We start from the raw sequence: 21,796 nt of genomic DNA on the forward strand, positions 1-21,796 counted from the left end.
CAACAAAAACACACAAACAAACAAAACAATTCAACAAATGGTGCTTCAATAATGAAATATTTACATAGAAAAAGAATGAAATGTGACCCTGCCATACAGCATACAAAAAAAAAAAAAAGAAAAATAAGTGTTGAGAGAATGTGGAATTAGGAATACTCATTCATTGTTGATGAGAATGTAAAATGGCTCACTATTGTGGAAAACAGTTTGGCAGTTCCTCAGAAAGTTATGTATAAAAGTAACATACAACCCAACAATCCCACTTCTAGATATATACCCTAAAGAATTGAAAGCAAGAACTTGAACAGGTTATTTGCATGCCAGTGTTCATAGCAGCATTATTAACAATTGCCAAAAGACGGAAGCAACCCAAGTGTCAGTCAATAGAAGAAAAACAAAATGTGGTGTACACATGGGGTAGAATATTATTCAGCCATAAAAAGAAATGAAATTCTGACTGATGCATCAACATGAATGAACCTTGAAGGTAACATATTGAGTGAAATAAATCAGACTCTAAAGGACAAATATTGTATGATCTCACTATGAGAAATAATTAGAAAAAGTGAATTCCTAGAATCAGAAACTTTACCACCGGCAAGGTTTGGGTTAGGGAATGATTAAAGCTTAATTGGTATACATTTTCTATTTGGGGTGTTGGAAATGTTTGGGTAGTGGGTGGTGGTGATAATAACAGCATTGTGAATGGAATGAACCCTACCAAACTGTATATTTGAATGTGTTAAAAGGGAAAATTTTTAGCTTGTCAAACTTTTAGTAACATTTTAAAAAATTAATAAAATTTTTAAAAACCCAAATAGGACTGTATAACACAAACAGTGAACAGCAATGTAAACTATGGAGTATAATTAATAGTATAGTTATGCTCATATAGTTTTATCGATTGTAAAAAAGGTAGCACAGTAATGCAAAGTGTTAATCATAGGGAAAAAGTGTGAGGAGGATATATGGAAACTCTATTTTTTTCATGATTTTTCTGTAAACCTATAACATTTCTAAAAAAAAAGTTGAATTCAGATTCTTATCTCATGCCATACGCAAAAAGTAACTCAGAATGGATCCAAGAACTAATTGTAACATCTAAAACTATAAAACTTTAGATGAAAACAGGAGAAAATCATCAAGACCTTGGATTAGGCAAAGATTTCTTAGATATAACACCAAAAGCATTATCCATGATAGGAAAAAACTGATAAATTGGATATTTCAAGGTTAAAAAAGAACTGTACTTCAAAAGAAAATGAAAGAACTACTCACATTAGTCACAGACTGAGAGAAAACATTTACAAATCACATATTTGATCAAGGGCTACTTTCCAAAATATACACAGGAACTCTTGTTCACTTTTGTATCCTCGGCATTTATTGCAGTGTCTCACGGGTGCTCAATAAATATTTGTCAGATAAATGGACAATTATAGCATTAATGCAATTTGGAGAAGAGCCTGTCAGGAAATTAATAATGCCTAAGGAGAAGAGAAAATAAGTTTGAACATTTGTGGAATGTTTATGAAGCACTTACATCAAGTCTACCTCACTTGCTTCTTTTTACACCGCAGATATTATAATCTCTATGCCACAGTGAAGAAACTGAGATGTACAGGGATTAATGATTTACCTGAGTCAAATCCTATTAGGTGGCAGAGTTAGAGCTCAGACTTGGAATTTCCAATTCCATAGCCAGTGTGACTTGGTTTCTACTGTAGATTAGGAAAGTTCTTTATTCCTGAGGGTTTATACCTGTCACTCCCTCCTTCTTTCCTCTCCTTTCCCCAGGCTTTCTGATTACTTTCCCGGTGTTTCAAATTATTCCATCTTCCTTATCCTCCATTTACTGATCTGGCGAGTGAGAACATTAGGACAGATATGCTTTAAGTTCTTTCCAGCTCTCTGAAATTAGGTTAGGTAGTCAACAGAATTAATCATGGCTTCCTGAGTCCAGGTATAAACTTTACTCTCCTAGAGATTTAATTTGTTCCTTCTCTCCCTGCCTACCTTTCTTAACACTGTACATCAGTTTTCCCATCGGGTGTGTGAAAGCTAAACTTTGGCAAATCACTAGTGGGATAAACAAGTCTGGAGAAGAAAAACCGTGAAGCTTGTCAGTTGAAGAGGTAGAGGCAAGGATTGAAATCTGAACATAAATTATGTAAATATTGCCTTGTGTGTGTCATGCTATGTCAACTGAAACAGCAGTGGTTCTCAGATACATCTCACTTATTGCGTGTCCTTTGCAACTTGTGCCTACAGTTCCTTGCTGTTTTATCACCATCTCCCAAAGGGCCAAGACCAACCCAGGAGGGAGAACCAGGACCCATGGAGCAGGCAGCCTGTAGAGCAGAACGAATCCTGGAACTGGATAAACCTCTATCCTCTGGGAGTACATATATGTATAACAGCACCTTGTCAGGCTCAACAAGCATCATTTTGATATGCTGTGAGGCTTTAATTATAACAGCAATATAATTGTAATAAATAAACCATTAGGGCTGTGGTGGAACCATTAGCCCAGGCCCTGTCTATTAATTTGCTGTTGGTATCGGACAAGAGCTACTGTTATGTCATCATTAGAGATACTTCCTGAAATTCACCGATACAGAGACTCAGAAGCCTGAGGCTAAAGGAAACCTTGAAGGCCTGTCCATTCCAGTTTTCTGATGGTTAAGCTCCTTTTTAATCACTCCTTTACTTTGTTTGAATTAATCTAATGATTGGAAATCCACTGCCTTTTTCCTTGTTAGAAAGTTCTTTTCTATGTGAAGCTGAAAGCTGCCTCCTCTTTGCTGCTCTCAATGGATTTTTGGGCAACAAAAACCTTTATATCATACCTATTTTTAATTTCTGGAAGGAGCCAAGAATAATATGCACAGAACCAGTGTTTCCGTATGTCTCCTCACAAGGAAATCCTGGCTTACTGTGTCCTGGTAGCTGTGAGATGATAGGAATAATTGTACTACAGTTTGATAAGTATCTTATTTCAGAAGAGAAAACCCATTTCTCTCTGTGGGTGTTTGTTTTATGTCTTTATATATAATTATCAATGTATGAAATAACCACTTCTGAGCATCTCCTATCCACAGTGTACTGTGCTAAGTGCCAGAACATACACAGACATGGGGGCTCACTGCAGCATATCCATTCACATGGTGATTCACTCAGTAGATCATTTTTTGGCGGGGGTGGGGCTGATGGTGTTAGGTCCTGGTTCTTGCCGTCCTAGTGTATGCAGTCCGTTGAGAGAGAAAATATTTGCCACCCTTCACACTGTTTTGAAATTATCTTTGAGGTTCCCATTTTCTTTACCCTTTGAAGCAGTGGTTGGGTGCTGTTCATTCCTGAATTCCCAGTGCCTGCTGGAGTACTTGGAGGTGAATGTTTGTTAAATGAGTGAGTGGCTGGAACAGCACAGACTTTGGCATCTGGTACTCTGAGCTAGACCCTGAGTCAGCAACTTACTAGTGACGTGGCTAAGCTCAAGGACGCGAGGCTTCAGAAGATGGAGCTCTATTTTGCAGGGATGATGTCAGAGTTAAATGAGATAATGCACAGAGTGCTTAGTACAATGTGTTAGCCAGGATCCTCCAGAAAAACAGAGCTAACAAGGTTCTTCAGAGAAACAGAACCTGGTTCTCTTAAATATTAAGTGATTAATTGTAGAAATGGGCTCAGGCAACTGTGGGGATTGGCCAGCCCAAGTTCACTAGGGCAGGCCACACGCTGGGAACTCAGATGGAAGTTCTGATGAATTTCTCAGGGAAAAGCTTGCTGAGGTAGACATAGAAATTCTCCCTCCTGACTGCTGAAATAATCAGTTTTCCCTTTAAGGCCTTCAGTTGATTGGATGAGATGTCTCTGCTGAGGGCAGCCTCTTTTGTTCATTGTAAATGTAATCAGCCACTGATGTAATAAACTGATTAATGATTTAAATCCACAAAATGCCCTCACACTAACAATCAAGCTAGTGCTCGCTTGACTAAACAACTGAATACCATAACCTGGCCAAGTTGACACCTGAGTTAAACCATCACATACAGTATCTGGCATACAATTTCTAAAAATTCTTATTCCCTTCCTTCTCTACCTCTGTAAGATGAAATTTGCATTTGTACAAGAAAACTAGATGAGTAAATATTTCCAAAATTAACTGGCTTGTTAGTCTTTTGAAATTAAAAACACAGTCCCACAGGAGAGACTCCATCTGTGCTGGTTTGAAACTGTTATGTACCTCAGAAAAGCGTTGTTCCTCTAATCCCGTTTCAGTATTGTAGGGTGGGACCGTTTGATTAGATTGTTGCCATGGAGATGTGGCACACCCAAATGGTGGGTGTGACCTTTTGATTAGATGAAGATGTGACTGCACCCATTCAAAGTGGGTCTTGATTAGTTTACTGGAGTCCTCAAAAGAGCCGACACGGAAACATTGAGGAGAAAGCCAGAGACGTTTGGAAATGCTGAAGCCCCAGGAGACATCAGGAGCTGAGAAAGCTGGCAGGAGCCAGACAGGATCCAGAGCCCAGCAGAGTTGCCCTGTGCCCTGCCATGAGATGCGAAGCTAAGAGATGAAACCCAGGGCAGCTAAATGAAAGACCACAGATACCTAAAGAAAAAGCCACTAAAACCAGAAATTAAAGGCAATGGAACCCGGAATAAGGGGACCAGCAGATGGCAGCCACGTGCCTTTCCATGTGACAGACATCGGCCTTTCTTTGGAGTCAAGCCATCTTTATCTGGATGCCTTCATCTGGACATTTTTAAGGCCTTAGAACTGTAAACTTGTAACTTAATAAATCCTCGTTATAAAAGCCACTCCATTTCTGGTAGATTGCATTCCGGCAGCTTTAACAAACTAATACAAGGGTGTATGCATGTGCAATTGACTAAATATTGTTTACTTTCCTTCCATGGGGATTACAATATTTTGCATTCTCACCAGTGATATAATAGAGGAACAGTTTTCCCACAACTTTCGTCAACAACGAATGTTTTCAGATTTAGAATGCTGACTGTCTGATAAATGAGAAATGGATCTCAGTATAGTTTTAATTTGTATTTTTTCTTAGTGTGAGTGAGGTTGAACATCTTTTTATGTGTTTGTGTCTTTTGCATTTCTTTTTTGTGATCTTTGTTTCTATAGGGTTGTTGGGTTTTTTTATTTTCAGAAGTTCGTAAATAGAATATATTTAGGTATGTCTTTTTTTTTTTACTTTGTTAGTGTTGTTACTTTTTGTCATGCAAGTGTTTTTTTCATTAATTTTTGTGTAGACAAACTTAGATAACAGTCTTTTCTTTAATTAACTCTGGGTTTTGAGTGACTTTTCTGTACTCCCAGGTAATAAAGAACTTCACAATTTAAAATATTTCTAGTACTTGAATGATTTCATTATTTACATTTAAATCTCTGGTTCATTTAGAATTTATCCAGGTATGAGAAATGGATCCAATTTATATTTTTCTATATGGCTATCCAGGTTCTTGTTTCCCCAGCAATTTGAGTTGCTACCTTTATTCAAAATTGTTCCTTGCAATTGAATCTGTTCATGGATTTTCTAATCTGTTTCATTTGGTCTGTCTATTCATTTGTCAGCACCAAACTGCTTTAGTTTTAAAGCTTCTGTTTTCATATCTGATGGAACTATTTCCCTTTCATTGCTCTTTGTTCTCAGGGCTTTCATGGCTATTTTTGCTTGTTTCCTCTTATAAATAAAGTTCATAATAAACTTGTCTAGGTCCACATAGAAAATCCTAATAATTTTACTGGGATCGCATTAAAATTATAAATTAATTCGAAGAACTTGACAACTTTATGTTATTGTGTCTTTCTGTCAAAAACATATTATGTCTTCCCATTTTTTCAGGCCTATTTTTGTGGGGCTGTGGTTTTTTTTGGTGTGTTTTATAGTTTTTTCATATATATTTGGACATTCTTTAAGTTTATGCTAAGGTATTTCAGTATTTTTTTTCTGTCAAAATTACCGTCTTCTCAGTGATTTTAAGTTGTACATTGATGTTACTTTGTTGGTGTTTTACCCTATATTACTAAAAGTTCCTTCTATTTTAATCATTTTTTCATTGATTGTTTTGTTTACTTCATATATAATCATACGACCTGCACATAGAGGAAATTTTACTTCTTCCTTTCCCATTCTTAAGCCTCTAACCGCTTTATCTTAGTTTTATCGGCTAACCCCGCAACAGAGTTAGATAGAGTTGTGGAGATAGCGGGCACCCCCAACTTGTATCTGGCTTTAATAGGGACGCTCACAAGTAATTTGCAAGTTTGGGAGATGATATACATATTTTATCATGTTAAGGGTGAATCCATCAATTAATACAATTTTGAGTGTTAGTTGATTAACATGAATGGGTATTGGGTTTTGTCAAATGCATTTTCTGAATCTGTCGTGAAGATCAAATGATTTTCCTTCTTAAATGAATTATATTAATGGACTTCTTATTATCATCCCTGCACTCCCAAGATAAATCTCACTTGGTGTTGGTATTTTTAAAATGTTTACATGTGTATAAAAGGCTGGTGGGTAGCCCATTCCCTGAATACTTTGAGGCATCTGAAGCAATAGGCCAGGTACCTGGTCCTTTCTTGTGCTGTTGCATCTGCTAGGTTGGCTCTCCCCCACTGGGGAAAGAAGGAGACTGTTTCCTCAGGGTTATTCTGGCTCTTGGGGACTCCCTGGGCTCAGATCCTGGCCTTACCCAGGATCTCTCATGTTATATATTTATGTACTTTATTTGCTTTATATTTCTTCTAACTAGAATGTGACTGCCATGAGAGGTAGCAGCTTTGTGATATTACTCACACCTGTGTCCTAAACCAGTATCTGACACACAGAAGGCCCTGATCAGGTATCTGTTGAATGAATGCGTGAACAGCAGCACAGACGAAATGATGACAAAGATGTAAGATGCCTGTGTGTGAGAGGAAGCTTTGTTTTTCTATTCCTGCATTTTTCTTCTCACATTTTTCATGCCCATTTCTACCTTGCCCTTCTCCATTCCATTTCAATTTCCTAGTGATTGTCAATTCTTTATATTAGTCTCCATCTTAATAAGCTTGCCTGCCACAGGCTTGCTTAAAATCCTCAACTTATTCCAGACACAAATTCCCTCTATAACTGTTCTAATTTTCTGGCCGCTGAAGCAAATACCTTGCAGTGGATGGGTTTAAAAAATGGGAATTTATTGGTTTATGGTTTTGAGGCCAGGAGAAGTCCAAAAATCAAGATGTCATCAAGGCAGTGCTTTCTCACAGAAGACTGTGGCATTCTAGAGCTGGCTGCTGACAATCCTGGGTCCTTGGCTTTTCTGTAGCATGGCAGTGCACTGGTGGCCTCTCCTGGCTTCTCTGGGTTCTGTTGACTTCTTGCTCCTTCCTGTGGCTTCACTGTCTGGCTTTCACTCTGCTTCTCCAGTAATCCAGATTAAAGCCCAACCTGATTTATTTTGGCCACACTTAACTGAAGTAACGTCTTAAAGAGATCTTATTTCCAATGGACCAACACCCATAGAATGGATTAAGTTTTAAGAACATGTTTTGCTGAGGTGCACAGCGCCAATCAAAAACAGGTGAGAAGAAACATCAAGTCCCTCACGTGTATGCATTTAGACCCTCAGTTTTAGGGCAGTGCCACAGCTGAAGGTGAAGCTGGATTTACACTGGTGTCTTTGGGCACATTTTGGTGTGTGGTTGTGAGATGCTGATCTGAACAGGCAGGAGGGATGAAGCCTTCCCTGCTTGGTGATGAGCCTACTCTCACCTTAGGTTTCAAAGCTCTGCGTGAGGACTCATTGAACTATGGGTGTTCCTTCTCCCCTGCCTGAGTTTCGTGAGAGTCAGTCCCTCAGAGCCCCCTGTCTGCCATCTGTTCTCAGCTTTCCAACCGTAGTGCCTTCCCCTCCAGCGAGCAACCTTTGACTATGCCCTGGAGCAAATTGTCTTTCTTTCTGGGCTGCATTGTAAGGTATCTCTTGTTCTGTTTATGTGACTTGCTTCCCCCACTGAATTATTGGGAAAGGGCTTCCATGAAACAGTTGTTTTAAGTGTGAAGGAAGGAGACTGTGCTAGTTTGAAATTGTTGTGTACCCTAGAAAAGCCATGTTCTTTCTCCTAATCCAGTCTTGTGGGGGCAGTCCTGTTGTTTAGGGTGGAAACTGTGATTGGATTGTTTCCATGGAGATGTGACACACCCAGTTGTGGGTGTGACCTTTTTATTTGATGGAGATCTGACTCTGTCCGTTTAAGGTGTGTCTTAATTAGCTTATTGGAGTCCTTTAAAAGGGGAAACATTTTAGAGAAAGCTCAGAGTGACATAGATGCAGATATTTGGTGCTTGTAGTACTGTGACAGAGAGAGCAGACGTCTAGAAATGGATGTTTGGAGATACAGAGCCCAGCAGACGTTGCCACATGCCTACTGATGAGATGCTAAGCAAGCCAGAACCCAGAGAGATCCACTGGGCTTGTGAGAGCCATTTGAAACTGGAAGCCAGGAGAGGATGCAGACGCCAGCCGTGTGCCTTCCTTTCCACATGACAGACATTGCCTCTCTTGAGTCAAGGTATCTTTCTCTGGGTGCCTTAGTTTGAACATTTTTATGGCCTTAGAACTATAAATTTGCATCATAATGAAGCCCTTTATAAAAGCCTACCCATTTCTGGTATATTGTGTTCTAGCAGCTTTAGCAAACTAAAACAGATCTTACTGTATCCCAGGCACTTTACTAAACCTTATATCTATGTTATATTACTTAGTTCCCACAACTCCCCCATGAGTAAGGTATCTCTGTTTCCACAATGAAGAAGCTAAAGCTCAGAGAAGTTACATACGCGCTAGAACCTGGCCTGAGGAGGCCAATGAAGCCTCCAGAGCTGATGTGCTCAGCAGAGCAAAAGCAGGTTGCCTTGCCTGAAACAGGACAACCATGTTGAGAGATGCAGAAATCAGGTGACAGCAGGGTTCAATCTGTTTTTAAAAACGAACAGCCAGTAATAATGAGAGGCAGTGAAAGCCTTTGCTAGGGAAGTTCAAGTAACTCCTGCCTTTTGGGGTTCACTTTGACTTCCAGCTTTATCTTCTACTGACTGTGAGCCCTGGGTAACTACTTAACCTCTCTGAGTTTCATTTCTTTCACCCACAAAGTAGAGATACCATTACCTGCCTCTCTTCAACAATATATATCTATGAGCACATAATATGGTAATTGACATGTATTTATATCTAATATTGAGATACTAAATAAATAGTAACACCTATAATATTCTTATGTGTTTTATTAGGATTCTTGTGTTTAGTGTCTTCTCCCTCCTCCCGACTCCTGTGTTACTGAGAGTCTCTCTGAATCCTTCTGTTTCTATTTTTCTGTATGATTCCTGGAATATAGTATGTTCCTTCCTGTAGCTAATGCAATTGAAAAGGCTTTGGATGAGTGAAGGAAGGTGAAATCTTTGTTTTAATTTTATACATGCTTCTATATCCCAATAGTGCAATTCTTGCACACTTAGAATTGCTAACTGTGGTGTGAATATTTACTTATGCTGCTGAGAAAGTAGGCCTTGGTTTTGGTTGAGAGATAATTTTAAAAAAATCTGTGTTAAATATAGTTATACGAAGAACTTAGCATCTCATCCTGGTCAATGTAAAATTAACTGAAACAAATGAGCTACCTCAACAGCTAGATTTCCCTTTAGAGAAAATCATTATTCAGAAGACTTATGAGCAAATGGGATTTATGAATCTTGAATCCCATTTTCCCTGAACTGTAGAATTATTTTAGGTAAATGGCATATTAACTAAATAACCTCATATTTTGACTTTGAGTTTCTCTCTTCTTGCCTACCCTGTATCCATGATCTGTAAACAAATGCTTAAGTATATAAAAAAATCTTTCCACTTAAATCTATTTTAATATCAGTAAACCTGCTATAAGCGAGGTAGGGTCAAGGGCCAGATGTGCAGGGATTCTCCAGGGACAGGGGCGGAGCTCAAAACTCGGGATAGTCAAGACCTGGCTGGTCAGACCCCTTTCTAGGGTTAATTTCTCTGTCCATTCCTACTTGTCTGAAGAAACAGAATTAACTAGACTTTACTCGGGCAGATTGCTAACCCAGAAGGCCAGTCTGGTGGGTGGGACATAGCCATGGTTTAAAGGACTAATAATAGTGTCTGTAGGACAGAAGAATTACGATGCTGGCCACCCAGTCTTTTCACTGACAGACTCAAAGGGTGAGAAGGTCATGGGCTAAGCAGGGTAGGGGGTTCGAGGGAAACAAGGCCTCTAGTAAGGGAAAATAAGGCAGCACCATTCATATGGATTAAATTAGTTTGATGGTAGCCCAGGAAGGCTGTGACTTAAATGGTCCATCACTGGCCCAGAGCTTAAGGGATGGCTGCTGTGAGGATTAGGCTCAATGGCAAACAGCTGCTCTTCTCTCTGCTCTGCTCAGGTAAGGTTACTGATGCTGCTCCAGGGGCCACACTTTGAGAACCGCTGTCATGGAGTAATCCATACATCGCCATGTTGTGGACATGATTAGTTATATATGGTTTGTCAAGTCCACCATTGCTGTAAACAACATTTTAAAATCTGATTGTCTTTTTTGAACAGGTATTTTGATGTTGGACTGCATAATTTCCTAATCAGGTAAGCCCAATAATTTTTCTTTTAGATATCACTGAATAACATATCTATTATTTATGTGAAATGAAAAATAAAATCCTTGTTAAATATCTTGAGGAATGATGGCAGTTGTGTCCCTGTCAAGAAAATACTGCTAACAACATGTTTTTTGCGCCTGCCACACATAAGATAATTGTTCTTTTAAAACAGTCAGGGAAATCTGTGTTTATAGGGTTTATAGCTGAAGTGATTGCTACCCCAGACCTGGACAAGCTCAGTTCCAACTATTAGGCTGCTGGAGCAACTAATTGAAAAGTGAAGAGTGCTCATTTGTATTCATACATTAAACAACCCACTTAACTGATTCCTCCACTGAATTTAATCTTTCTAAACTGAAACTACTGGTTGTTTTATAGTCATGAAGATACAACTTTGTTCATAATTGAAAGAAATTAAATATGGCAGTTCATATCCTAGAGTATTGGTGATTTTTACCAGAGTTGGCTTATGGGGCATTTTAATTTCAAATAGCTATTAAATCAAACAAAGATTAAATGGCAATGTGCCAGAAAATTAACAGTGCTGGTAGGAATATATATGATTTTTTCCCTATCAACTTAGCTGTATTTTCTAAAATTTTTGCATTGAGCATATATTTATTTAATAATGGTGGAAGAATAATTACTGAAAATTCCTGTCCAAAATGCATGAAAGAAACAATAATGTTTGATGAAGGACTGAAAGCAAAAAAGATTATGCGAAATCTGGAAATCATTAAAGTGATTTGCGTTCTGAAAATATGTTTCTGAATTCTTATTAATTTTGACTAGCAGTCTGCTGATAATCTATAGCTCTAAGGTGATTTTTGGATCAGTTATGTTCTCCACAGGGCATGACCATCTCCCTGTGGATAAATTGCTCTCTGAGGGGAATGATACATCATGCTAATCACCTTTATCCTAAACCAGCAGTGTTTCTTGTGTGTCGTATTACATATGGTGATGTTTCAAGAGAGGCCATGCATACCTTGTTGTCTTCTCCACAGCATCGTCCATGGCTGTAGGTTGAAATTTCCTTGGCTTACCCATGACCCAAGGAATATGTGTTGTCCTGGCTTCCTCCATCATAGCATGCACAGAGGGAAGCGTATAAACCACCACCTTTGAATCAACACATCAAGGGTAAATGGATTTTAACAGGGGAGGTGAAGGACCAGAGGTCTCAGGAAAGGCAGGCATAAGAATTCCAAATCTAAACCAATCAGGAAAAGCTGTTGGTGTATACTTCAGGGAATAATTAAAATGTTTGAGCTGAGGTCTTTGGTATTTTGTGCTATTTCTATGGTATACTGTTCACATAATTCCTTAGTGATGGATGTACATTTTGTACTTGTCTTATTTCCTCTAATAAGTTTCTTGAGGGCAAGGATCATGTCTTAATCATCTTTCTGTGATTAAATTCAGAAACTTGTAGAGATTAAACCTTCAACAAACATTTGTGGTAGGAGTGATTGAATGAATAAGGGAATGAATGGAATAGGCAGAAAGGACAAGAAGAATGAGGGTTGAGAAGAAGCTGTTTAATCATTCAATAAAGTTTTTTAAGTCATTTAGTAAACTCTACCATTTATTTGGATATGTATGGAAATACCATCATAAGCAAAGACAGACATGGTCCTTGCTTTCGTATAACTTATAGTCTATTAGGAAAAAGATACATGGATTAAATAGTTATAAATTTATTTGCAAAATTAGAAGTGTAATAAGTGCTTTTCAAGGAGAGGAACATAGGCTATAAGAACCTTTTGTACTTGATTCATTCAAATATGAAAAGAGAGCCTTGTACTTGCAACTGAAAAGGGACCAGACTTTCTTTCTGTCTGAAATAACTTAAAAATTGGACAAAATAGATGAGACAGCGGTTTTCACAAATTTATTATCAAAGAATGAAGCACAATGATCTATGAGAGAAAGAGAACCAATTAGGGGAATCTAAGGACTGCCCAGCTTACTGCCTGGACAGACTTTCCTGGCTCAAGCATCTGGCGGAGAAATGTAAATGGAACCTGATGGACTCCCTGATGAAGGAGAAAGAGCCTTTTGTTTGAGGGGGCCAAGGTATTAGAGTTCATAGGGCAGAGTATGAGAGAGGAAAGATTTGCCAGAAATAGAGCTCTGGAGATGTACAGAGATCCCCTTTGATTATTTAGCTGAGAGCTGATTAACACATGCTTTTGGTGAAGCTACCTGAGGTTGGGGAAAGGAAAAGAGGGAATAATCCTTGGAGTTCACTCAGGACAGTAATAGTTTTGCATTTTCATCAACCAGAATAGGCAGGACAAGGAGAGTATTCAGAAGAGTATTGCCTGAGTAATGGGGAAGAAATTAGCCTTACACTGAAGACTGCTCTGGTCCCACCTAAGAAGTAAGCTTTGAAAGGGCGAGTCTGTGTCCAACTAACTTAACTGTGCTCAAGAACAAAACTAAAGAAACTAACAGGAATACAAAAATCTCAGCAATCAACAAGGTAAAATTCTCAGTGACTGTAATCCTGGAAAAAATGATCATTCGGCATGCAAAGAAGTAGGAAAATAGTACTTAAAGGGAGAACAAAAACTCGTCAATTGAAACAGACCCAGTAATGGCACAGATGATAGAATTAATATACAAGAATTTAAACCATTTGTTATAACTGCATTCGTATGTTCAAGAAGGTAAAAAAAAAGATACACATATTAAATAGAAATATGGAAGATATAAAAAACAAAACAAAATTTCTATAGATAAAAGCCATAATATCTAAGACGAAAAATACACTGGATGAAATTAATAGCCAATTAGACACTGTTGAGGAAAATATTAGTGAACTTAGTGGAAATGATGGAAACATGGACCAACTTCTTTAAAGTGCTGAAAATAAAAAAACAAAACCCAGAATTTTATACCTAGCAAAATTGAAATGAAGACATTTTCAGACGTATAAAAACTTAAAGAATTCACCACCAGCATACCTGTACTACAAGAAATGTTAAAGGAAATCTTTTAAGCAGAAAGAAAATGATATCAGATGGAATGCTGAATCTACACAGAGAAACAAAGGGCACCAGAAATTGTAAACTGTGAGTAAATAGAAAATATTTCTTAGTTATAAATCTCTTCCAATGATAATTGACTGTTTAAAGCTAAACATATGTTACATATGAGGTTTGTAATGTAACTAGAAGTGAAATATGTGACACTAATTGAACTAAGGGTGCATTGGGGGAAGTATACTCTTTTAAGGATCATATATTATGCTTGTCGTGCTATAATATTAATTGAGGTAGACTGAAAAATAAGTATGTACACTATAAACACCAAAGCAAACACTAAAAAAGACAATAAATTATAGCTAATAATCCAAAAAGAAAATAAAGTAGAATAATAAAAATACTCAGTTCTAAAGAAGGCAGACTGAAATAATTACAGAAAGTAGAAAACAAGTAGCAATGTTCAAAATCAAGTATTTCATTAAGCATTTAAGTATAAATGGCCAGTATCACCCTTCATACTAAAATCAATCAAAGATATGACAAGAAAATAAAACTCTATGTACCAATATCTGTCATGAAAACTGATGCCAAAAAAATTAACAAAATTTTAGCCAGTGGAAGTTCACATATATAAAAATGATAAATAAATAAATAAATAAAATGATAGTATATCATGAACAAGTGGGATTTATCCAAGGAAAGTTAACATTTGAAAACCAATTAATGTAATTCACCGTGTTTACAAACAAACAAAAAATAATAATATGATCATCTCAATAGACACAGAAAAGGTATTTGTAAATATTTACAAAATTCATTCCTGATTAAAAACTCTAAGCAAACTGGAAATAGAAGGGAATGTTTTTAACCTGATAAATGGTACCTGTGAAAAACTTACAGCTAACATCATACTTAATGATGAAGGATTGAGTGCCTTCCTTCGAAGAGCAGGAACCAGGCAAGGATGTCTGTTCTCACCACTTCTATTCCATGTTGTACAGATGTTCTAGCACAGTAGGGAAATAAGTCCTCCAGGCTAGAAAGACATAGAGTTTGGAAAAGAGGAGGTAAAACCATCTTTGTTTGAGAATGCCATGATTGGCTATGTGAAAATACTATGGGACTTACACAAAAGCGCCTAGAACTAATAAATGATAATAACAAGCCTGAAGGATACATGGTCAACATGAAAAAAAATCAATTGTATCTTTGTGTGATAGAATGCAAAAATTAGAAATTAAAATTTGCAACTATAATTTATCATAGTATGTAATTTTATAAAATGCTTAATAGACCTCACAAAATATATATGAGTGTACAAATTAAAATTATCTTTAATAGTGTCTAGCTATAAACATCCTAAATGTCCATCTATAGGTGAATGGATGCACAAATTGTGGTGTATCTGTACGATGGGAGAGTACTCTGCAATAAAAAAGAAGAAACTGTTGACACATGTCCAATGTGGACGAATTTCAAAATAACTATCCTGAGTGAATAAGTCATTAACAAAACAGTATGTATTGTATAATTCCATTTATATAAACCTCCAGAAACTAAAAACTCATCTGTAGTGGCAAAAGCAGATCAGCGGTGGATGGATGGGAGATGGCATGAGACAAAGATTACCATGTGCCTGCAGAAGCATCTATGGTGGTGGAAATCTTCATTACCGTGATTGTGGTATGAGTGAGGTTGAGAGTATGTATATATCTAGAAAACTTACCAAAATATGTGCTTTAACTAGGGACAAGTTATTGCATGCCGATTATACTTTAATAAAGTTGGGGAAAGTTAAGCAATGAGGATAATTACCCTTTTAAAGCAGTCAGATCAAGCCTGATGAGGGCTGAGCACATTTATCGTTGGGTTCCTAAGCAAGGACTGTGTCAGTGGGATGATGGCTCAGCAGCCACATTGGAGAATGGGGGGGCGCTCTTTGAGCGGGAGATGACGAAGTGGCAATTTTTGTGAGAAGTGGGGTTGTAGAGAGGAAAGAAAGACAGGGCGGCTGATAGAAAAGGTTGGTTGAGTGAAGTTTTTTTTTTTGTTTTTAAAGGAAGGGATTTGTATTTGGTCACTCAGAGGTCTTACTTAAGCGCCCTTCAGAGTGCTCCATGGGCTAAGAGAAAGCAGTTTCAGTTGTGTGGCGAGGGGTGGATATGGTTGCTTAGGTTGTGAGGACTTGAAGATAGTGAGTGGTCCCTTAGAGCAATTGCATTTTTTCTGTAATTATATCACCATATAAAACCTAGAGGGCCCAGCCTTTCCAGAACATCACCTAGTTCCATCTCCGTACCCGTTATTATTGACAGCCCCTTCCAACATGAAAAAGTTAGAATGGGCATAGCCCAAATGCCCCCAAAGAGTGGGAGAAAGATCAAAGGTGATGGTGGAATTACACAGAGAAGGTAGGGTTTAACAAACAAGGATGATTGCTGAACCATTATATTGATATTTCTTTTAGTCTCTAGTATCTTAGAGCAGCTAGAAGTAAAAACCTAAAAGTGTAGGACTCTAAAATCTGTTCTACAACTAATTGTTGTGCTGTGCTTTGAAATGTAATTGCTTTTTTGTATATATGTTATTTTTCACAAAAAAGGAAAAATGATAAAAAATATATATATTCCTTCTAGCCTCCAATGTTCTGGAGCAGCTGGAAGGAAAAATCTGAGATGATGGTAATGTAACCCATGACAAGACTCTGGGGTCTGTCCTGTAACTACTTGTTAAATAGTGTTTTGAAAACCATCGATTTTTTTCTTTCTTTGCTTTGTATGTATGTTATATTATACAATTAAAAAAAAGTTAAAATAAAAAAAAAGCCTAGAGGGTTAGAAGAGTGAGGTGGGTGGTACTTGAGGAATCCTCACTCTGTAATGGCCAAGAGAAGAAAATGTTTTTCCCTTTTTAAAAGAGGAAATTTGGGAGAAATTGGCATACATATGCTTTAAAGTAACTACATTTATTGGCTCCAACAAACTCTTAACAAGTGCTCAGGTTTGTCAGGTTGTATTGAATGCTTTAGCATCTGGCATAGAAGAAACTGCAGCATGCTTGGAATTAATCAGCTGCAATTTTTATATCCACGGAAGTAGTATGGGTTTCTTTGGAATGACAGACAGTTCAAGAAAGCCAAGAGCCTTATCTGTGAACTCAGCCTAGCGAATTGCAAAGAGGGGCATGTTTCCTTTTAAGTTGGAGTATTTCACTGATCTATGGGGCAGGAAGGAGCTGTCATGTTTAACAAAGTATGAACATTTTTAATATCGGCATTTTATGATGACTGTGGGAAAATTCAGAGAGCTCAGGCCTTCTGTATTTTATAGAAAGCAAAGGAAAGACTTTTATGAAGCAGTAATTGCATCTTACCTGAGAATCACTTCAGAAGAAGGCCGTTAGCTGGAGTTCTTAATATAACACCAAAAAAAAACCTGGGAAAAGAGATTATAGAATTATAGAATAAAGCTGCTCTGTTTCATTATAGATAATAGGGTGGCTTGCTTAAATTTAGTTTGTTTTGTTTTGCATTGGCAAGAAAGTAATATCGATTAGTGATCTTGGTGTGATTTTTGGTACCTGTCGTATTTTTCATCTGCCCCTGCTCTGTAGCCATCCCTCCCTGCTTTAAGATGGTGTGTCTGTTCTGTATTCCCTCTGCTCTCTCTCTCATCCCATCTTCTTGACTCCCACTCTCCCCATTGGGGAATAGTTTTAGTGATACAGGATACGATCATGACTTTTTATGGAGGATCTAGAGCCACCCTTCTTTCATTTTTTTCTAAAAGATCATATTTGTCTCTCTCTTTTTTTTTGCATTTTTTCTATTGCTCTTATGTTTATAAATTTAAAAACCAGAAAATATTCCTCTTTATTTTTCTTCTTTTCTATATATTTATATTTAACTCTTTAATCCATTTCAAATATGGGTGAAACTTCTTTTATTTTTCCAAATAGTGAAATTTTCTTTACTGACAACTTTCCGTATTTATTCCAAAGACCATGGAATGAGATCGTTGAGTTAGTGCTTTTTCCCTAAGATGACTACTGTCTTGATGTCTGCTAGGGCTAAACAGAAATGCAAAGTGTGGAGACCATACCACTGATGCATTTTAGGCAACTGTTAAAAAGCAATGAGGGGGTGGGCTATGGTGGCTCAGCAGGCAGAGTTCTCGCCTGCCATGACAGAGACTCAGGTTCGCTTCCCAGTGCCTGCCCATGAAAAAAAAAAAAAAACAAAAAACACAAACAAGCAAAAAATATATATATATATATATGTAATAATAATAAAAAAAAAATCAGTGAGCCTCTGGCATGGCCCTACAGCTATTTGGAAAGATCTGTACACTTAATATGGTCCTCAGAAGATAAATTCCTTTCCCTGAGTAAATGGACTCTGTTTATAAAATGGTGTTCAATAATAGTGCTGACTCAGATGTATACAAACATAACCATTTATATGAAATAATGTGGCCCTTTTGAAGCATGGTTTTGTTCTGATGAGAGAAAAGATGGAAGGAGACAGCAGTTTGCTTTGTCTCATCATTTGTTCTGGAGTTGGGGCCTGGGGTACCACCAGGGCCTGGGATGTCTTTGAATTGCCAGAAGGGCACAGATTTCAGTATTGAGTCAGTGACTGTGAATTGAAAGTTTACCAAATTCTGAAATGAGCAAAACCAATGTTATCTGCCGTTTGCTTTCCCTTCGTGGCCCCCAGGCCTGACCTATTCATAAAACTAGCTCCATAGCAGAATGGCGGGACTCTTTGGCCTGAAGAGAAATAGTGAAGTTTTGATCTTGATGAATCTCAGTGTAGTTTTTGTATTTCCTTATCTCAGATACCATAGCATTTCCTACCACATTTAATGCAGTTCATCATAGCATTCATGGTGCTGATGAAGTCTGCCCAGCATTATTTGACATATGTCTTGGATTGAAATGCTTAAAAGACTCTGCCTTGTATCCTTAAGGAGCTGAGCTGTCAAGTGAGGGATTAATTGTCTAAAGGATGCGCCCTAAGAAGGAGAAGGAAGAGAACTTGGCAATGAGCTGCTCCCTTTCCTGTAGCCCATTAGGACAGTTGAGAACTATTTGGGCTGTATCTGGCCTGATCTGGAAACAGAGAAATTTAGATGAGAGTGGAAATTTGGTCCTGGGAGCAAGAGCCAGATGGTAGCAGGAAGATGCTTAGCCTTGGTATTCAGCCTAGCAGGTAGAAACAGCTAAGGCTCACGTGTGCTCTGGGTCCCCCAAGACAGAAAAATAAACCCATTCTGTATCCTTTTTTTTTTAACTTCTGCAAGAATACGCTTTACTGGGAAACAATGCTGCAGTGACCAACAGCCAAATGCAGCCCAAGGGAGAATCACACTCAGAAAAATAAATAATGTTTTATTAATAAAAATCAACTGAAATATGGATTCTCCTGGTCAACATCCCCAATCTCATCCTCCGAGAATTTGGGAAAATGCCCAACCATTTTCTTGAAGGCCTGTGGATCACTTAGGGATAGAGTCCCTCAGGGGTGCCTTCTTATTTTTTATTAAGAACATTTTCTTTAGAGTTTTTGAAGTCTTCATCCTACATTCTCTCAAGGCCATCAGGCCAGCTTCTATACAGATTGCCTTGATGTCAGCACCAGAGAGGTCGTCTTTAGCCATGATCAGGTTGTCCAAGGTTGTCATCAGCTGACATCATCTTGCTCGTGTGAATCTGGAAGATGCACTTTTTGGTCTTCTTGTCGGGCAGGGGGAATCTTGATCTTTCTGTCAGATCCAAAGTTTCTATTTGGTTTGTGGCCATGGTAACTTTCACATCTCCCCTTGAATCAAATTCATCCGACTGGTTCAACAGTTGCAGCATAGTTTGCTGAATTTCTCACCACCAGAATTTGAGTCATATCTTTTTGTCTCAATGACATCAATTTCATCAAAAAACACAATAGATGGTGCATGTTCTTCAGCAACTCGAAACAATTCCCACAAGTTTGGATCCATCTCCTAGGTACTTCTGAGTAAGTCCAGAGCCAACCACTCTTAAGAAAGTGGCTGAGTTTGGTTTGCTACTGTTTTGGCTAACAGCATTTTACCTGTGCCAGGTGGACCATAGAGAATGACCCCCTTAGGGAGCTTTATACCTGTCTCTTCATAATATCGAGATATGTAAGAGAAGGAAGCGCCACAGATTCCTTAATTTCCCGAATTTGCTTGTCCAGCGCCCCAGTATCAGCATGGGCCTCCTGGGGGGCCTTTTCCACCTTCATCACCGTGACTGGCGGATGAGTGTCATCCATCAGGACCCCTGTCACTACATGCGCCTTGTGGGTGAGCAGGTGGATCCAGTAGATCCTTGTTCACAAATGAAAGAATGCTGACACAGCATTCCAAGCCCACTGATGTAGCTACAATAGTGTGATTGTCACCAGGCATCTCTTCCAAGGCTCCTGCTGACACCGGGTCCCCCTCAGATCATCTGCCTTTGGTGTTTCCTCCTCTTGCTTTTCTTCTAATGGTTTCATTTGTTCCTGATTTCTAGTGAATTCCTCCTCCATGAGAAGATAATCTTTAATTCCCTCTAACTTCAGTAATTTAACCAGCACCGAGTGTGATGTGTCACCAGTGGCAGTTTGCTGGCAGCATCTGGTCTCTTTGTTTTCTTCTTCTTTTTCCCCCACTCTGGTTGGCACAGGGGGTTCATATTTCTTTTTTGTGTCCTTGGCATCCTTTTTGCCACCCCCAGGACCATAACTACCACTCTGACTTTGACCCTTCTTGCTTTGGCCCCTTAAGCTCCATTCTGTATCTATATTTAAACATACCGCACAGAGGTGGTCATTGAAAGGCAAATACTTGATTTTTTATTTAGGAGTTTACATATTTCATTTTGCAAATGTAGCCTAGACATCAACTACAGTTTGTCTAAATAAATAATTTTTAATAGTGGAATAAAAAATATGCCTAGTAAAACGCTGCTCCCACCTGAGATAAGTCCAAAGTGTGTCCCTTTGCGGCCCTAATTGGGCACCACTGACCCTCTCTTAGTGGCAAGCAGTGGGAAGAAGTGGTCCCTGGGGAAATTACCAAGTCCCTTTTGTCCCTGTCTGCTGCACACTCATCTCCTTTGAAGTCACTATGATATCACAGTAATCTTTCTAAACCTTTCTTCAATTCTGCTTGTGTATGAAGACAATAAGCCAATGATCTGTGTGGTGTTCCTGTAATAAAGTGTTGTCTGCAACAAAAAGTGAAGAACATGCGAGTGAAGACAGCCATACTGGCCCCGCAGAGAGAGTTTATGCATGTGCCAGTAGGATGCTGAAGAGATCTTAGCACATTGCCGCAGAGTCAACTCCGTCCCCCTTCAACCTTGACCCCTTGCCCTGACAGTCTGCTTCTCCTCGCACCCACCCTTTCCTTTCTGTGTCTGGAGAAAGAGCGAGGAGCCTTGTCTGTAAACTGGGCTCCTTACCTCACAAGGCTGTAGGTTTAATACTGTATGTAAACCACTCAGCTCTGTGCCTGGAAACAGTAGAGGCTTAATAGAAGAATTGGAGTAATTGTGTTCAAGTCCTGGTGCTCTCCCTCTAGCTGTATAACTTTAGGTAACTCACTAAACCTTTCTGAGACTTTGACTATTACCTATAAGGTTGTAATTATAATTTCTGACCTAAGGAAGTTATTTGTGGGGGCTCAAATGAGATAAAGTATGAACAATAATACTCTATAAAGATGTTAGTTATTACCCAGGTCTTTATTTTCTCTCCTCCCAGATTGTAGAAGCTTCCTACTGGCTCTCTTCACCTTTCATGCCTTTTCATCTACCCTGTGACTGGCCATCACTTATCTCTGAGAATCCCAGCTCTGAAGCTGCTATTCCCTACTCAGAACCCAAGTCAGTGCCTCCCTCTTCTCTGCTCTCTAAATCAGACTGTACCCCAGTGGCCTGGGCCCACCATAGCGGGTCTTTGAGCTCCTTTTCCTTCTCACCTCACCATTTTCCCCTTTGTGCCACTGCCATATGGGATCACATACTGCTTTCTGTATCTGTTCTACCATTCTCTCATGCATTGTGTATGCCTGAAGTTTCCATCCCTTCCACCATTGGTGCATATCCAA

General features: G+C 38.5%; 1 protein-coding gene and 1 pseudogene across 15 annotated transcripts in view; one reads left to right on the forward strand and one right to left on the reverse strand.

Annotated features, from left to right (window-relative positions):
- The window catches only part of HHAT (hedgehog acyltransferase), a 472,050-nt gene that overhangs the window by 245,865 nt on the left and 204,389 nt on the right, over nucleotides 1-21,796 (forward strand). For all 15 annotated transcript variants that reach the window (XM_077157719.1, XM_077157721.1, XM_077157722.1 and 12 more), the window contains one exon: nucleotides 10,640-10,675. In XM_077157719.1, the coding sequence (XP_077013834.1) occupies nucleotides 10,640-10,675 (36 nt within the window). The remainder of the gene's footprint in view (nucleotides 1-10,639; nucleotides 10,676-21,796) is intronic.
- LOC143679220 (26S proteasome regulatory subunit 4 pseudogene) lies at nucleotides 19,185-20,247 on the reverse strand (annotated as a pseudogene).

This window comes from Tamandua tetradactyla, chromosome 4 (assembly GCF_023851605.1).
Source record: "Tamandua tetradactyla isolate mTamTet1 chromosome 4, mTamTet1.pri, whole genome shotgun sequence".
In the NCBI taxonomy this organism is placed as follows: domain Eukaryota; kingdom Metazoa; phylum Chordata; class Mammalia; order Pilosa; family Myrmecophagidae; genus Tamandua; species Tamandua tetradactyla.